This window comes from Megascapheus bottae, chromosome 17 (assembly GCF_031878675.1).
Source record: "Megascapheus bottae isolate mThoBot1 chromosome 17, mThoBot2.hap1, whole genome shotgun sequence".
Taxonomy (NCBI): domain Eukaryota; kingdom Metazoa; phylum Chordata; class Mammalia; order Rodentia; family Geomyidae; genus Megascapheus; species Megascapheus bottae.
The window spans coordinates 45281789-45301031 of record NC_143525.1 but is presented as its reverse complement, the minus strand read 5'-3'; the positions used below and the strand labels follow the sequence as shown (position 1 = coordinate 45301031).

General features: G+C 39.4%; 1 protein-coding gene across 4 annotated transcripts in view; it reads left to right on the top strand.

The window, feature by feature from the left end:
- Acaca (acetyl-CoA carboxylase alpha) overlaps positions 1–19243 on the top strand; it is a 251719-nt gene that overhangs the window by 72105 nt on the left and 160371 nt on the right. For all 4 annotated transcript variants that reach the window (XM_090351204.1, XM_090351203.1, XM_090351206.1 and 1 more), the window contains 6 exons: positions 677–847; positions 3109–3270; positions 3584–3747; positions 11524–11674; positions 14308–14411; positions 18471–18552. In XM_090351204.1, coding sequence (XP_090207330.1) covers positions 677–847; positions 3109–3270; positions 3584–3747; positions 11524–11674; positions 14308–14411; positions 18471–18552 — 834 coding nt within the window. The remainder of the gene's footprint in view (positions 1–676; positions 848–3108; positions 3271–3583; positions 3748–11523; positions 11675–14307; positions 14412–18470; positions 18553–19243) is intronic.

The window sequence follows — 19243 nt, the reverse complement described above, 5'->3', positions numbered from 1 at the left end:
ATGTATGTATGTGGTACTGAGGAATCGAACCTGGGTCTTCATGCATGCTAGGCAAGCACTCTACCGCCACAGGCCACACTCCCTGTCCTCCATAATGCTCTTATCCCCAATAAACGACTCTGGAAAAGTCAAGGTGGTGCTGTGGCTCAAGTGGTAGATTGCTAGCCTTGAGCAAAAGAAGCTCAGGGACAGTGCCCAGGCTCCTAGAGCAAGCCCCAGTACTGGCCAATAAAAAAGTAAGTGAATAAGTATCACAATATCTCTACTCAAAATAGCACACTGAATTTTTAAACAATTCATTAACTACTTTTAGAGCATTGTAACTTTTTAAATTTATTTATTTTTGTCAGTTGTAGGACTTGGTTATTTTTGAAAAGCAGGTGGGGAAAGCCTACTGAATAATAGAAACCATTGGGGCAATCTCTAGGTTGTTACAATTTATTTTTGCCTATATTCCCTATCTTGTCTGATGGGTAAAGTTGATTGTGATCTGATGATGACATTGAGTTTATGATTCATGTCCTAGGATATTGCATTATAATGAAGGGTAAAACTTGCTGTCCAATAATCAAATCTTCAGTGGCTCTTCCAAACACTGGATAGTTGAGCCAGGGACTGTAGGTCATTGCAGTGATGGAGTAGCTGACTAAGATAATATATTTGTTTGTCTTCCAAGTGTGCCGTTAAACTTGCCAAAATGGTTGGTTATGTGAGTGCTGGAACTGTGGAATACTTGTATAGCCAGGATGGCAGCTTCTACTTTCTGGAACTTAACCCTCGGCTACAGGTAGAACACCCTTGTACAGAGATGGTAGCTGACGTCAATCTACCTGCAGCACAACTCCAGGTGAGTCACCCTGAACTGGGCTTCAGTTAGAATATAGAGAAGTTAGGAATGTTGGAGGTGCCTGAAAAACTTGTTTAACCAGTATCTGAATAAAGAGAAGTACCTCTTATCTGAGTCTCACCTAATGTTCGTTTCTCTTTTGCTTTTTGGGATTATACATGTGTGGGTTAGTTTTCTTGATGAGGTACAAATAGACATATTACTGCATTTTCTATTATAGCTTCTCCCCTTTTCCCCCCCATGCCCAGAGCCACGGACTGAACTGAGAGCCTTGCATTTGCCAGACAAGGGCTCTTCTGCTGAGCTAAATCCCCAATCAATCCCTATTACTGCATTTTCTAATCAGACATATCTGATACATGCTCTCATAGTTTAGAAAAATACTGTATATAGCTATATAGCAAACTTAGCTTTTTTTGGAGGGGCTTGGGGGCACTCTACCACATTGAGACACTTCCAGTTTTCTCGTAGTTAAATGGAGATAAAAGGGCCGGGAGTTTGGCCTAGTGGTAGAGTGCTTGCCTAGCATGCACGAAGACCCGGGTTCGATTCCTTGGTACCACATACATAGAAAAAAGCCGGAAGTGGTGCTGAGGCTCAAGTGGTAGAGCTCTAGCCTTGAGAAAGTCCAAGAACAGTGCTCAGGCCCTGAGCCCAAGCCCAGGACTGGCAAAAATAAATAAATGGAGATAAAAGTCTCATAGACCTTTATGCCCAGGCTGGCTTTGTACCTCGATCCTCAGATCTCAGTCTCCTGATTAGCTAGGATTACAGGCATGAGACGTCGGTGCCCAGCAAAAATTTGCAGTTTTGTAACTAGCCTTTATTCCTGTTTGTAGGGTTATTGTACTATTTTATTTATTTTTGCCAGTCCTGGGGCTTAGACTCAAGACTTGGGTACTGTCCCTGGGCTTCTTTTACTTAAAGCTAGTACTCTAACACTTGAGCCACAGCGCCACTTCTGGCCTTTTCTGGGATTAATTGGAGATTAGAGTTTCCGTAAACTTTGTTTACCAGGCTGGTTTTGAACTGCAATCCTTGTATCTCAGCCTTCTGAATAGCTAGGGTTATAGGTATGAGACACTGGAGGACCAGCTTTATTTCAGTAATTTTGTGGGGGGGAGGGGCTTGAACTCAGGGCCTGGATTCTATCCCTGAGCCTTTCTTTGCTAAAGGATAACACTCTACTACTTGTGCTACAGCGCCACTTCTGGCCATTTCTGTTTATGTGGTACTAAGGAATGGAACCCAGGGCTTCCTGCATGCTTAGCAAGATTAAGCAACTACCACTAAGCCACATTCTTAGTCGTATGTCAGTTAATTTTTATCAGAGTGGTGGTCTAGAATTTTTCTGGCAAGATTGTGATAGTACACATTTTGTTTTTATACCACATAAAGTCATTATTACTATTGAAGTATTGTTGTCTTCTCAGAGCCCATGAAACAAATTTTATCGGAAGCAGTAATAGGAAATGATAAAGTTTGATAATACTTTTTTTTTTCTTGACAGTCCTGGGCTTAGGCTCAGGGCCTAAGTATTATCCTTGGGTTTTCTCAAGGCTAGAGCTCTACCTCTTGAGCCACAGCACCACTTCTGGCTTTTTTCTTTATATGTGGTACTGAAGAATCGAACCCGGGTCTAGGCAAGCACTCTATCAGCAGGTAAAACTCCCAGCCCATGGTTTGATATTACTTTTAGTATTTTTTCTTTGTTCTTGGGAATACCTTCTAGTTAAAGAAAAAGTACTTTCTGTGGTTTGTGGGAATGAAAGAGATACTTCAAATATTGTTGATTTTTTTAAACAACTTCTTGGATTGCTGGTAACATCAGCTGTTGCATTGGTTAGTTTCATTCTTATCCCTTCATGGAGAAATGACAACAGAGGAAATATTAGATCTGTTGCATTCGGAATTTGAGGATATTTATTTATTTTTGCTGGTTGTGGGACTTGATCTCTGGGCCTGGGCACTGTCCCTGAGCTCTTCAGCTCAAGTCTATTGCTCTACCACTGGAGCCACAAGTGCCACTTTGATTTGAGGACATTTTTATGAGAAGGGAATACTCCAGTGACTTATCTGTGGTTATATATTGTATTTCAGGTAAGGTAGAGTTGTTGATTGTAAAATACATTTATAAGATTGGGATATTTAAGGTTGTGGTTACAAAAGAGAAAAAAAATCCCTTAAAGACTCTGATAGCTTCTATGCTTTAAGGAAAGTAACTGTGGTAAATGAATTATATGTTTCTTACTACCTTTCAGATTGCCATGGGGATCCCTCTATTTAGAATCAAGGATATCCGCATGATGTATGGAGTCTCTCCCTGGGGTGATAGTCCCATTGACTTTGAAAATTCTTCTCATGTTCCTAGTCCGAGAGGCCATGTTATTGCTGCTCGTATCACAAGTGAAAATCCTGATGAGGTAACCCCCACCACTTAAAATGTGTATGCTCCCCACTTCTCCCCCTCCGCCCCCACCCTGCCTTTCCTTTTAATCGTACTTCTGAAATATGTTGGAATTTCCTCTAAAGAGAGAAATTCATACAAGTTTCTCAGCAGGTGAGTGCTCGTTTCACTGTCCATTTTACTGTAGTGTCTTCAGTGGGTCTGTAGCACTGAGCCTGTTGGGCCTTTATGTATACAACTGTACATGATTTATACAAAACTTGAATATAGACTGTATCAATGCTGTCTTAGAAAAATGACATGGTCTCTTGTTACTCATTTTTGAACAGGGATTTAAGCCAAGCTCAGGAACAGTTCAGGAACTAAATTTCCGCAGCAATAAGAACGTTTGGGGTTATTTCAGTGTTGCTGCTGCAGGAGGACTTCATGAATTTGCTGATTCTCAGTTTGGTCACTGCTTTTCCTGGGGAGAAAACAGAGAAGAAGCCATTTCGTAAGTATAATAGCGTTTGTTTGCATTTTGCCAAACAAATTGTGCTAATCCTTAGTGAAAGTATAGACATGAGAATAGGAATCCCTTACCTTCTATGAAAATAATACTATAGATAGATCTTTAAAAATGTCTTGTAGGTATTTGCATTCATATTATGTCAATTTATGCAGTATTTGGCTCCATGTTGTTCTGTTAGTGCCTGTAGTCTTCACATTTTTCTGCATCTTGGTTTTGTTTTTGTGGTACTGGCTATTGGATGCTCTACCACTTGAACTACAGCCCCAAGTTCTCAAAACTTCTTTTTTTTTCCAGTCCTGAGGCTTGAGGTCTGGACACTGACCTTGGGCTTTCTCAAGGCTGCCACTCTACCACTTGAGCCGCAACACCACTTCCCACTTTTTCTGTGTATGTGGTACCTAGGAATTGAACCCAGGGCTTTGTGCATGCTAGGCAAGCACTCTACTACTAGTTTACATTCCTGGCTGCCTCAAGTATTCTTTTTGATGAACTTATAAAGTAATTCGTTTTAAAGGTATAATATTTTTCCCCACAGGATAGTATTATTGGAGAGAGCAGATTCTTAGTATCAAGAGCTTGGTATCAAATAACTCCTTTTGTTTTGTTTTTTTTTGCCAGTCCTGGGCTTGGGCTCAGGGCCTGAGCACTGTCCTTGGACTTTCTCAAGGCTTAGCACTCTACCACTTGAGACTCAGCACCACTTCCAGCTTTTTTTTTCTATGTATGTGGTAACAAGGAATCGAACCCGGGTCTTCGTGCATGCTAGGCAAGCACTCTACCACTAGGCCAAACTCCCGGCCCCGGTATCAAATAACTCCTAGAAATAAAGATACAACTGTAGGGTTTTTACCACCCTCCTCCACTACTCCAGCACCACTTCTGGTTTTCCAGTGGTTAATTGGGGATAAGAGTCTCATGGTCTTTAGTGCCTAGGCTGGCTTTGAACTGCAATCCTCAGATCTCGGCCTCCTGGGTAGCTAGGATTACTGGCGTGAGCCATTGTGTCTGGCAGAAAGTTTTTTTTTTTTTTGGCCAGTCCTGGGGCTTGAGTACAGGGCCTGATCACTGTCCTTGGTCTTTCCTTGACCACTGGAGCCACAGCACCACTTCTGGCTTTTCTATATATGTAGTACTGAGGAATCAACCCCAGGTCTTTGTGCATACTAGGCAAGCACTCTACCATTAGGCCAAACTTCCGGCCCACATGAACTTTTGTTTTTTTTTTTCATATGTTTTTATTGTAATTAATAGAAGGGTTACATTATATTCACCAGATAGAAGGTGCATTACTTCATCTACATTGATACCCTTTCTCATGTCTTGGTCCCCATTTCCCCGCCCCCCACTCCCACCCCTCATCTTGTTTTCCCCCTTCCCTATCCAATTTCAAATAACCAAATACCCATATATCCAATATATCAGATAACAAGGTAAAATATTGTAACAATATGAGATAACCAGGGGACAGCAAAAGAGGTGAGAGATAATATAGTACATTGAGGACAACCACTCATTATATGGCTTTTGTTTCTATATCCTGGAGGTCCTTTCATTTAGCATCGTTCTATATGGCCTTATGTATGTAGGTTTTGTTCTATTGTAAATCTCTGCTAGGAAAGCCTAAGGTGTCTACTGATTATGACAAATGAGGGAAACCATGGAGCCTATGATCCTTTGAGTCTGGCTTACTTCACTTAATAGGATTTTTTCTAAGTCTTTCCATTTCCTTACAAATGGGGAGATGTCATTCTTTCTGACAGCAGCATAGAATTCCATTGTGTATAAATACCACATCTTGTTGATCCACTCATCAACTAAGGGACATCTGGGTTGGTTCCATATCTTTGCTATGGTAAATAGTGCTGCAATGAACATTGTTGTGTTAGTGACTTTAGTATGTCCTTGTTTCTGGACGATTGGGTAAATGCCAAGGAGTAGAATTTCTGGGTCATAGGGGAGCTCTATGCTTAGTCTGTTGAGGAACTGCCATACTACTTTCCATAGTGGTTGAAAGAGTTTGCACTCCCACCAACAGTGTAGTAGTGATCCCTCTTGGCTGCATCCCCTCCAGCATCTGTTATTAGTTTTCTTGATCCTGGCCATTTTAACTGGAGTGAGGTGGAATCTTAGAGTTGTTTTGATTTGCATTTCTTTTATGGCCAGAAATGTCGAGCATTTCTTCATGTGTCTATAGGCCATTCTTATTTCTTCTTCAGAGAAGACTCTTAAGTCTTTGCCCCATCTTTTTTTTTTTTTTTTTTGCCAGTCCTGGGCTTAAGCTCAGGGCCTGAGCACTGTCCTTGGATTTTTCTCAAGGCTAGAGCTTTACCACTTGAGCCTTAGCACCACTTCTGGCTTTTTCTACGTATGCGGTACCGAGGAATTGAACCTGGGTCTTCGTGCATGCTAGGCAAGCACTCTACCACTAGGCCAAACTCCTGGCCCTAGCTCATCTTTTAATGGGATGGTTGTTTCTTTGGAGATTAGTTTTAGAGTGATTCAATTTTTGGAGCTGTTGATATATTTTAGATATGAGGCCTTTGTCTGTTGTATGGTTAGTGAAGATCTTCTCCCACTCTGAAGGTTTTTTAGTTAATTTGCTAGTTCTTTGCCATACAGAAGCTCTGCAGTTTAATGCATTCCCACTTTTCCAGACTTTCTCTGATTTGTTGTGTTTCTTGGTCCTTATTAAGAAAGTTTCAACTTGTCCCAAGGAGACCTAGTGTATCTCCTATTCTTTCTTGTAAAGTTTTCAGTGTATCTGCTTTTACCTTGAGGTCTTTAATCCATTTGGAGTTAATCCTGGTGCAGGGTGACAAAGAAGGATCTAACTTTAGCTTTCTGCAGGTGCTTAACCAGTTCTGCCAGCACCACTTGTTGAAGAGCTTTCTTTCTTCCATTCTACTTTTTTGGCTTCCTTATCAAAGATGGGGTGGCCATAGGTCTGTGGGTTAATATCTGGGGCCTCAGTTCTATTCCATTGGTCTCCAGGCCTGTTCTTGTGCCAGTACCAAGCTGTTTTGGTCACTGTAGCTCTGTAATAGCATCTAAAGTTTGGCATTGAAATTCCTCTTGCGCCACATGAAGTTTTATATCCTTAAGTTGTGAATTGCTAACTCAAGCTGTATGTGTGTGTGTGTGTGTGTGTGTGTGTGTGCACGTGTATATGCGTGCACACTTGCATGCATGTTCTCGCAGGCATGCGACTTAGACTTTGTGGGCACTCTGATTTGGTTTTGTTGCTCAAGGCTAGTGTTCTGCCACTTCCATTTCCACTTCAGCTTTTTGGAGATGAACTTTTATGGCTTCAAACTGAAATCCTCAGATCTTAGCCTCCTGAGTAGTAAAGACTATAGTTTGAATGTACTACCAGTACCTGGCTTAACTCAAGCTCTTTAGACATCTGTATTATTTTTCCACATACTTACCGTGTTTTTGTGGTAAGAGTGCTTTAAAATCTATCTTCCTTGAAAATTTCAGATATATGTGTTATTAACTATAGTCCCCAGATACGTTAGTCATGTAAAGTAGTAAAGTTATATTGTTCAGTTTATGGAAAGGGCCATAAAAGCATTGTCTACATTATACAAATAGGACTTGAGTGCTATAATGTATTGAACAGTTGATACTAGCATGTTATAAATGTTGGTTTACATCCTTTTAGTAATAAACTTTAAATGTAAAAATAATTATTTTGTTTTCTTAAAAACTTATGAGTTTTACGAGGTAATTTTGATAGCTTATCTATTTAAAAATATCTGTCCAGAATTGAAAATCGAACTGATATCTCTTTGTTTCTTGTTTTCTTTCTTTCTTTTTTGTGATATTGGTAAACTCAGGGCCTTCCTCATATGCTTGACATTTGTTCTTCCACAGAGCTGTACCCTTATCTTTTGATTTTAATTAATTTTTTATTGCCTTATACCACACATCTGATTGCATTCCTTTCACCTTTGAACTATACACATTGTAAACTAATCAATAAATATGAATATTCTTAGTTTTTATTTTATTTTTTATTTTTATTTTTTGGTCGGTCGTGGGGCTTGAACTCTGGGGCCCTCGGTGGTGTCTCTGAGCTCTTAAGACCTATCCCTTGAGCACAGCTCTACTTCCAGTTTTCTAGTGTTTAATTGGAGATAAGAGTCTCCCCGACTTTAGTGCTGGGGCTGGCTTTGAATTGCTATCCTCAGATCTCAGCCTCCTGAGTAGCTTGGATTATTGTCATGAGTCACCGCGCCCAGCTTAATATTCTTTTCAGATATAGAAAAATCTCTATTTCTTGTCTTTTTTTGTTCATGGGGCTTGAGCTCTGGGCCTGGGCACTGTCCCTGAGCTCTTCAGCTCAAGGTTACCACCCTACCCCTCGAACCACAACTTCACTTCTTGTTTTCTGATGATTAATTGGAGATATGAGTCACCTGGTCTTTAGTGCCCCTGCTGGCTTTGAACCATGATCCTCAGGTCTCAGCCTCCTGAGTAGCTAGGATTACAGGCGTGAGCCACTGCACCCAGCACTGTTTTGTTCTTTATGTCCTTCATTTGGTTAAAACCATAAGTAGAATTTTACAAGTTTATAAAGTGCTACTAGAAACCATACCAAACTAAGAAACCATACCAAACTAAGTAAGCATCGGCTCAATGTTACCCTTTACTGTCTCTTCCTGCTCTGCTAACTTCACACTAGAGCTTGTAAGCTTGGTAGCTTTGTAGCCACTATCAGTTTGTAGATTTTTTTTTTTTTTTTTTTTTTTGCCAGTCCCAGGCTTTGAGCTCAGGGCCTGAGCACTGTACTCAGTCTTTCTCAAGGCTAGATCTCTACCACTTGAGCCTCAGCATCACTTCTGGCTTTTTTCTATGTGTATCGTACCATGGAATTGAACCCGGGTCTTCGTGCATGCTAGGAAGCACTCTAACATTAGGCCAAACTCCTGGTCCCTGTAGATGTGTTTTAATCGGCTCACTATGGTTTGTTTTTTGCTTGATTGTTTTTAACTTGTCAATTGGAGATTAAAAATATGTATTTTTTTTTCTCCTCAAAAACACAAACCAAAGCAGAAAACAGATAATAATGACAAACAATATTGTTCTTTTAATCTGTATGGCAAAAGTTAAGTAAAGTTGTATGTGACTATGTTTTTTAGATGGGATGTAAACTGTAGTCTACTATACCCCATCCATGCACCTCATTTATGTTGGCGGACTGGCCTCTAGTGGTATTAAAGTTTAAGTCTTGATTAGGCAAGTCCACTGGTATTTTCTAAAGATATCACGTGACCTGGTTCACAAGCCTTGTTCCTTAATTTTGCCTTGCCCTGTTATATTTCTCTATAGAATAAACTAGGTTAACTTTTTGATATGTTAAAAATGTCTTCATAATAATCTTGCTTCTAGATAACATTCCAAAGTTACCAATAATTATCTATACACCAGCATTATCCATAGATTATGAGACTAGAAGAATATCTATCTTGTTACTGGTGTATTCTCTGTATGTGGCAGGCATTCAGGAAATACTTGTTGAATTTGCCTAGTAACTCTTCTCAGACCTTTTGCTTCAATTATACCATCCACTGACACAACCTACATTCTCTTTATTTTGTTCTTGCTGTTTCCCTCTGTTCATTTATTCATTCACACTACTCAATAAATATTAACTAGTAACTATTACGGTAATATCTGGTAATATCATACGGACCAAAATAGGGTCTCTGTCATCATGGAAATGTGTAATCTAGAGGAACAATACAGTGATGGAATGGGGGAAAATGAGGAGGAATGATGGAAGGGGTGACATTGGTCATGATATATTCTACTCATAATTTCACTTGTGGAAATGAAACTCCTTTGTACAACTACTTGTCAAAAAAAAAATTCATTTTTTTGCCAGTCCCTGGGCTGGAACTCAGGGCCTAAGCCCTGTCCTTGGGCTTTCTGCAGGCTTGAGCTCTACTATTTGAGCCACAGCACCATTTCTGCCTTTTTTTTTCTATGTATATGGTACCAAGGAATTGAACCCCAGGTCTCCATGTATGCTGGGCATGCATGCATTCTACCACTAGGCCAAACTCCTGGCCCCCCCGTTTCGTTTTTTTTTTTTTTTTTAATCCACAATGTAGTGGATGTGATGATGTTGGAATTATTGAAGTGTAGTAAAGGAGTTTACCACTGAATCAATTAACTTGGTCTAGTCCTGATAGGCTTCTCTTAGAAGGAAAAAATATACATATGCATACACACATATTTCTTATATGTATTTTGAATGATTACTGTCTTTATTTTTTCTTTCTCATGATCCTATTGTCTTGAGCATGTAGATATGTAGATACATAATAAGTATTGTTGAAAAAGTGGTTCAGGATAGACCCTTAGACATAAGAAAAATCCCATAGTTAAAATGCAGTCACTGGCCCAGGAGTATAGTCTAGTGGTGAATGATTACCTAGCACACATGAAGCTCTGAGTTTGATTCCTCTGTACCACATACACAGAAAAGTCTGAAAGTGGTGCTGTGGCTCAAGTGGTAGAGTGCTAGCCTTGAGCAAAAAATGTCCAAGGACAATACCCATGCCCTGTGTTCAAGACCCAGGACAGGCCAAAAAAAAAAAAGTAATCATTTAGTCAGGTGCTGGTGACTCATATCTATAAGCCTAGCTACTCAGGAGGCTGAAATGTGAGGATCATGGTTCAAAGCCTGTCTGAGGAAGAAAATCCTGAGACTCTTCTCTCCAATTCGCCAACTCAAAACCAGAAGTGAAGCTATGGCTCAAAGTTGTAGATTGCTAGCCTTGAACAAAAAAAGCTCAAGACAAGCACCTATGCTCTGAGTTCAAGCCCTAGGACCGACTTAAAAAAAATATATATATTTATATAAATAACAACAGCAACAATATTAATTATAATTATATTTTGATACTTTGGGAATGAATTAAAGTAATGAACAAGTCATCTGACACATGCCTAAAATGTAGCTTAAAAATATTCTCCTAGGTTTTGTCAGGCTGATATCTGTCAGTATCTAGCCAGTTGCCTAATTGTAGGAAACTTATAAATTAAAGTATATTAGAGGCCGGGAGTTTGGCCTACTGGTAGAGTGCTTGCCTAGCATGCATGAAGACCCGGGTTCGATTCCTCGGTACCACATACATAGCAAAAAAAGCCGGAAGTGTTGCTGAGGCTCAAGTGGTAGAGCTCTAGCCTTGAGAAAGTCCAAGGACAGTGCTCAAGCCCTGAGCCCAAGCCCAGGACTGGCAAAAATAAATAAATAAATAAATAAATAAAGTATATTAGAATTTATCAAAACTCATTGAACTCCTGTACTTGAAGTGTGTTTTGTTACATATAAATTACATGTAAGTAAGGTAAAAGGAGAAATTACATTTTAAATAAGATATATAGCACATGTTAGTTCTAGTTAACAATAAGTGAATGAATGAATGATGGAAAAAAATCTAACAGATGAATGTAGAGGGTGATTTACATATGATTTTTTCTATGTTCTGTGTGATAAAATGTATCTGATTTGCTAATGTTTTTATGCTACTATCAGAGAATTTGTAAGTATGCTTTCTTTTAAATTCTTCTATTTGGAATACATGTGAGTGAGTGTACTTAAATGTGTACCATTATTTATTCTTGGAACTTATCTGTGTCCTTGCCTTTGTAAAATTCCAAAGGAATGAAAACATTCTTTTAATATTATTGAAAAGCAATAAAACATTAGTGGCTGAAACAGATTGTCTTCTGTTCTTCCCATAGAAATATGGTGGTGGCTTTGAAGGAGCTATCTATTCGAGGTGATTTTCGAACTACAGTTGAATACCTGATCAAATTGTTAGAGACTGAAAGCTTTCAGTTGAATAGAATTGACACTGGCTGGTTGGACAGACTGATAGCAGAAAAAGTACAGGTATACATTTCTCTTCTTGCATAAATAATCTTTGGGACTAAGTTTTTTTGTTTGTTTTGCTGGTCCTGGGGACTGAACTCAGGGCCTGAGCACTGTCCTTGGGCTTTCCTCAAGGCTGGTGCTCTACCATTTGAGCCACTGCACCACTTCCAGCTTTTCTGTGTATGTAGTACTGAAGAATCGAACCCTCATCTTTGTGTACACTAGACAAGCACTCTACCACTAGGCCAAACTCCTGGCTCTGGGACTAGGTTTGTTTGTTTGTTTGTTTATTTATTGTTGTTGGGCTTGGATTCTGAGCCTGGGCACTGTCCCTGAGCTCTTCAGCTCATCTCAAGGCCACCACCCTCCCCATGTGCTACAGCACCACTTCGAGTTTTCTAGTGGTTAATTAGAGGTAAGAGTTTAACAGGCTTCATGCCAGGCTGGCTTTGAACTGCGATCTTCAGAAATCTCAGCCTCCTGAGTAGCTAGGAATATAGTCATGAACCACCATGCCCAGCTTAGGTTTTCTATTTTAATAGGCTTGTGTTATGATCAGTCCTTTTCCCCAGGTAAAATTTGATTGTATGTAGATGTTTTTTTTTTTTTTGGTTGGTCTTGGGACCAAAAATAGAGCTCTTCAGCTCTATTCTTGTGCTTACCACTTTGAGCCACAGCACTGGCTTTGAACTGATTCTCAGATCTCAGCCCCTTGAGTAGCTAGGATTATAGGCATGAGCCACTGGTGCCCAGCTGTGATTGATTATCTATCTAAAAATTTCAGTATCTGGGGCTGGGAGTTTGGCCTAGTGGTAGAGTGCTTGCCTAGCATGCATGAAGACCCGGGGTCGATTCCTCGGTACCATATACATAGAAAGAAGCTGGAAGTGGTGCTGTGGCTCAGGTGGTAGAGCTCTAGCCTTGAGAAAGTCCAAGGACAGTGCTCAGGCCCTGAGCTCAAGCCCAGGACTGGCAAAAAAAATAAAATAAATAAAAATTTCAGTATCAAAGTGTTTTTATTTGGTGCAATGGCTCCTACCTGTTGTCTGAGTTGCTTTGGTGATTGGAATTGGGAAGAACATGATTCATGGCCAACCTAGGCATTCCTGCGAGTCTCAATCAATAGCTGAGTAAAGTGGTTTGTGCCAACATCCCAGCTACACAGAAGGCTTAGATCATGAGAATTGTGGTTTCTGACAAAAACTGATATTCTTGTCTCAAATATAGAGCACAAAAAGGGCTGGAAGCATAGTTAGCAGGCATGTGGCCCTGAGGTCAACCTCTAGTACTACCAAAAACTAAAACAGTTCTTGGGCTGGGCTGGTGATTGAGATACATACTCACATAATTATGTTTCTACTAACCTACTGTGTACAGTGAAAATAATGTGTGTGTGCATTCCTACAACTGGGCAGTGGTCTGGATACTGCCAGTTATCAGCCTGACAATGCATCGGAGAATATCTTTAAGTTGCATTTTAGTCATCTGTCAGAAGACTTGTTCATTACTTCCATTGCACACACACCCACAACAATTCTTTTTTTTTTTTTTTTTTGCCAGTCCTGGGCTTGAGCTCAGGGCCTGAGCACTGTCCTTGGACTTTCTCAGGCTAGGGCTCTACTACTTGAGCCTCAGCACCACTTCCACCTTTTTTCTACGTATGTGGTACCATATCACTTTACTATCTCTTTTACTTGTTGTTCAATATGGTTTCAAGGTACCAGCTTCTACATCTTCAAAGTGTTGGTGAGAGGGACATGTTTAAGCTGTCATTTCTTATTCTTGAATGCTGAGCTATTTTAAGTTACTCAAAAATATGTTTTAAAACAGAAGTAACTGGCTGGGCATTGGTGGCTCAGGCCTGTAATTCTTGCTACTGTGGAGGCCGAGGGTCACATTTTAAAACCAGCCCTGCTCTGAAGTCTATAAAACTCTTATCTCTAATAAACTACCCCTGAAAAAAGCCTTGGCTGAAGTAGAGTGCTAGTGTTTTTTTTTTGGTTTTGTTTTTTTTTTTTTGGTGCCAGTCCTGGGCTTGAGCTCAGGGCCTGAGCACTGTCCTTGGACTTTCTCAAGGCTAGAGCTCTACCACTTGAGCCTCAGCACCACTTCTGGCTTTTTTCTATTTATGTGGTACCAAGGAATTGAACCCGGGTCTTCATGCATGCTAGGCAAGCACTCTACCATTAGACCAAACTCCTGGCCTAGAGTGCTAGTTTTGACTAAAAAAGCTCAGAGACAGGATTCAAGCCATGAGGTCAAGCCTTAGTACAGGTACAAAATAAGAAAGGGGAAAAAAAAAGAATATCAACTGATCAGAATTTTTAGTATATATTTATTATCTAAATTGCCAGAAGGTCCACATTTTTACTAGATATCAATAGCCAGATTTTTGTGTCCTTTTGAATTTGACAGTTTGTTTTTGAACTATACTTTGATTAACTCACTGAAAAGTTAGATTATAAAGTTTTTTGAAAATACTTTATATGATGCCTCTATTCAAATTCTAATAGTAAATGTCTTTATTTTTATCTCAAAACTAAGACAAAGGGTAGAGATTTTTTTACCTGTTTCTTCAGAACAAATTTGAGTAGTTTTACATTTTTCCAAGTGTCTAGGCTTTTGATATGTTCCCTTTTTCTTCCTTTCAGGCAGAGCGTCCTGACACCATGTTGGGAGTTGTATGTGGAGCGCTTCATGTGGCAGATGTGAGCTTGAGAAACAGTGTCTCTAACTTCCTTCACTCCTTAGAAAGGTAGTCTTTGTTTTTGTGGGCCGTGCAAGTCAATGAGACTAACACACTACAGTTGAAAAACAAATCGTTATTATTATTGTCATTTCCTAGCAGCTTGTGATTGCTATTTGTTGTTCATCGGCAGTAGTTGCAAGGAAGAGAGAGTATGTCTGGAAATGAGCATACCACAGTTACAACAGGTTGATTTATTTTTCCCCCCAGAAACTGTAGCAAATTTCTCCAGACTATGGTGATAAAGATCTGGTATTTTCTTCCTAGCATTAAACCCTAAGTATTTCCGTGTATTACTGGTACTACCTTTTAGGGATTAATAATTGAGGCTGATATTCAGGATGACCTCATGAGTTTTTCAAGTAGAAGGTCAGACGTGTATAGGACTAAACTAATTTCTCACACTGATTTCAGAGACTAAGCTTTGCCTTTGATTCCCCAGAGGAATGGTCCAAAGGGCTAATCATATTAAAGCACTTAATCACAGGCACTTTATTTCCTTCTGTGTCTCTAGACTTCTATCAACTCCCTTTTGAAGTGTCTGAAAGGAAGAAAAGAAACAAAATTTTCAAAATTGAACTGAGATTTCAGTTATTCAAGTCCTGTGATAAATATCTTTCACTATGTTAGTCTCATGCACTAAAACCTTCAGCAGCTTTCATTTTTCTCGTTATTCTCTTGTGTATCAAATCTAAATCCCTGTTTGACTTTCAGCTCACCGAACACTTGGTCTCTTCTTACCATTACAATCTTACTTATTTCTAGTGTCTACCTGCTTACATGATTTTTCTGTGGTATAAATGTGCCACTTAGAATTTTCATTATGACCTCTCTCCCCTTTTAACATTTTTTATTTTTAGTTTATCTTTTTTCTTGATTAAAAAAATTGTTATTTAGTGTACAGCGAGTTACCATTTCCTAAGAGTGGTAATGGAATATTTTTTTGGGGATCAGATTACCTCTTCCTTTGCTGTCTCCCAGTTTTTTCCTCCCATCCTTGCCCACAAGTTGTATAATTCAATATAGTGTCTATTGAGTACCACTGCTGCATTTGTTTACCCTTTTCGCTTATATTTAAAACTAACCCTCATTCACAAGTTGTTAATCATTCCATCTATTAATTTTCTATAATTATGCTTTTTTAAAAATATATTTTAATTGTAATTATATTCGCCAGATAGAAGGTACATTACTTCACAAATATTGCTACCCCTTCTCATGTTTTTGTCCCCATTTTCCTCCCTCCACCCTCTTCCCTCATCTTGTTTTCTTCCCTTCCCTCTCTTATTTCAAATTATAATTATGCTTTTTAAAATTAGCATATATTAGTTATACAGGGCAGTTTTCATGGTGAGTTAATTTTTCCAATTTTGATTTTATTTATTATGTTTATTGTTATTATAAAGGCGATACACAGATGTGTTATGGTTACATAGGTCAGGTAAAGAATTTTGTGTGTGGCCGGGAGTTTGGCCTAGTGGTTAAAGTGCTTGCCTAGCATGCATGAAGACCCGGGTTCGATTCCTCGGTACCACATACATAGAAAAAAGCCGGAAGTGGTGCTGAGGCTCAAGTGGTAGAGCTCTAGCCTTGAGAAAGTCCAAGGACAGTGCTCAGGCCCTGAGCTCAAGCCCAGGACTGGCAAAAAAAAAAAAAAAAAAAAAAAGAATTTTGTGTGTGTGTGGCTTGAACTCAGAGCCTGGGCACTTTCCTTGAGTTGTTTTGCTCAAAGCTACCCCTTTGCCACTTTGCATCATAGTGCCACTTCTGGTTTTCTAGAAATAAGAGTCTCATGGACTTTCCTGCTCAGATAGGCTTTGAATTGTAATCTTCAGATCTCAACCTCCTGAGTAGCTAGGATTATAGGCATTAGCCCCTGGTACCCTGTAAGAGTATTTAGTTTTTGGACAGTGTTATTCCTTCCTTGCTCTCGCCCAGTTTTTTCCTACCATCTCTATTCACAACTTATGAGGTTCATACAGGTCCATACAGGTTCGGTTTTATAGTTCAGGGTGTCCAATGAGAACCATTGCTGCATTTGTTCACCGGACATTCATTCATTCATTCATCCATTTATTGGTTATTGGTCTTGAATTCTGGGCTTGGGTGTTGTTCCTGAGCTCTTCAGCTCAAGGCTCTACCACTTGAGCCACAGCATTACTTCCAGTTTTCTGACATTTAACTGGAGATAAGAGTCTGAGACTTTTTGCGAGGGGCTGGCTTTGAATCAAGATCTTCTGATCTCAGCCTCTTGAGTAGCTAGGATTACAGGTATAAGCCACCGCACCCGGCTGTTTTATTTTTAAAGAATTTTTTTTTTTTTTTTTGGCTAGTCCTGGGCTTGAGCTCAGGACCTGAGCACTGTCCTTGAACTTTCTCAAGGCTTGAGCTCTACGTCACCATCTATGTTTGTGGTACTGAGGAATTGAACCTGGGTCTTGGTGCATGCTAGGCAAGCACCACTAGGCCAAACTCTTAGCCCTTTTATTTTTTAACTAGTTTTCTTTTTAGAATATGAGTGACAGCATGTTCTGAAACTGCTCTTTGTCATGCTTTTTTCACATAATGGTATGTTTTTGAATGTTTCTTACTAGTAAGCAGGATGTTTTACTTTTTAATGATTATATAGTATTTTGTTGTATATATGAGAAAATGCTCAACATCACTGATCATTTGGAAATACACCTGAAAACCACTATGATATATTACCTCACACCACTTAGGATGTCTATTATCAGAAAACAAAGTGACAGGCCAGGTGTAGTGGCTCACACCTGTAGTCCTGGAGGTGGTGCCCTGGCTCAAATGGTAGAGTGCTAGCCTTGAGTGAAGAGCTCAGGGCCTAGAGTTCAAGCCCCATGACCCACCAAAAAAAAAAAAAAAATGACAAGTATTGTTGAGGTTGTGGTGAATTTTAAGCGTTTGTACAGTATTGGAATGTAAAATGGTGGGACCATTTTGTAACATAGTATAAAATTAATATGTAATCTAGCAATGGTACTTCTGGATATGTCCAAAGATTTGCAAGCAGAGTCTAATTGAGATAGTTTTATGTTCATAGCAGCATTATTTAATGCCCCAAATGCCTACTGGAATGAATAAACAAAATAAGGCATGTATGTAACAATGCAATGTTATTCAGCCTTGGTAAGGAAGAATATTCTGACACAAGTTAAAAAATAAATTTTAAAGTTATTAGCATCTGTGAAATGAGCTTATCACAAAAAAGACAAATATAGTATAATTTCAATATCTCAAGCTAGCAAGAACATATAAACTTATAGAAAGAAAATAAAAACAGGGACTTGGGCTTGTTCACTAAGTAGACCCTTAGTATTGGCTAACATACGTTTATGAGGACACAGCTGTTGAAGAAAAACTGAATGCTTATGATGATGAGTTGAGTACAGTTTTATGGCTGCTTGATTTATTTTCTCCATAATGCAGCTCAGCTTGCGTTGAGGACATACCACCTGTCAACAAATCTAAAATTTTTGCTTTGTTAATTAAATACATTAACTTTTGCCTTGCCTTTTGGTTACTGTTTGCTTTTGAGGAAGAATATTTTCATAAAACTAAGAGCAGGAAAACAGCAGAGTACACAAAGATTTACTCGTAAATGGTAACAGTATAGGACTGACAAAGCTTCTCTGCATCTACTGTGTATGAAAACTTGAATATATTTCCTATACTGAGAAAATAGCTATACACTTAAAAATAGTTTAAAAAAGTAGTATATATATATGTGTGTTTGTGTATATGTATGCACACATACATATTTTGCCCCAATCACAACATTTTGGGGGAGTCAATCATGGGGCTTGAATTCTGGGCCTGGGCCCTGTCCCTTGAGCTCTTCAGCTCAGGGCTACCACCCTACCTCTTGAGCTACAGCACCACCTCCAGTAGTTGATTGGAGATAAGGGTGTCACAGACTTTAGTGCCTGGGCTGGCTTTGAACAGTGATTTCAGATCACACAGCCTCCTGAGTAGCTAAGGATTACAAGTGTAAGCCACCACGCCCGGTTTCCTTACAACTTTCTAAAATGTCTCTTATATTGTCTTTAGGGGTCAAGTTCTTCCTGCTCATACACTTCTGAACACAGTAGATGTTGAACTGATCTATGAAGGAGTCAAGTATGTACTTAAGGTATGTGATCCCCACAAGCCTGCTCTTCAGTTTTTGTCTCTTAGTTAATTAGTTTTCTTTAGCTCAAAAGATGGGAGAAGTCAGATATGGTGACTCACACTATTATCCTAGCTACTGAAGAGGCAGACAGAAAAATTTTAAGACTTATCTCCAAGATAACCAGTAAAAATTTGTAACTACAGCTCAAGTGGTAGCATGTAAGAAAACTGAATGAGCCGAAGGATTTTGAGTTCAGACCCAGTATGGGGATGGAGAGAGGGAAGAGAGAGAGAGACAGAGGCAGATAAACAGGATAAATTTTCATCAATTGAAGAGGTGAAGATCAGCAAGGTTGAGTTGTTAAGTCAATACTATGAAGCATTATTTGATGATTGTATGGAAATTTTTTGACTTCTTAACTTACTCCCACGAGCTAAAGGGGAAGAAAATTCTGACACTGCAGAGAACAGCAACTGAAGTACTTGACTTATTTTCAGTAGGACTATGCCATGCTCACAGACACTGGTGCCGATAGTGTGAGTGCTGTTAATTAATTATTCTTTTTAAAAATGTTCATCCTGGGGCCGGGAGTTTGGCCTAGTGGTTGAGTGCTTGCCTAGCATGCACGAAGACCCTGGTTCAATTCCTTGGTACCACATACATAGAAAAAAAAGACTGGAAGTGGTGCTGAAGCTCAAATGGTAGAGCTCTA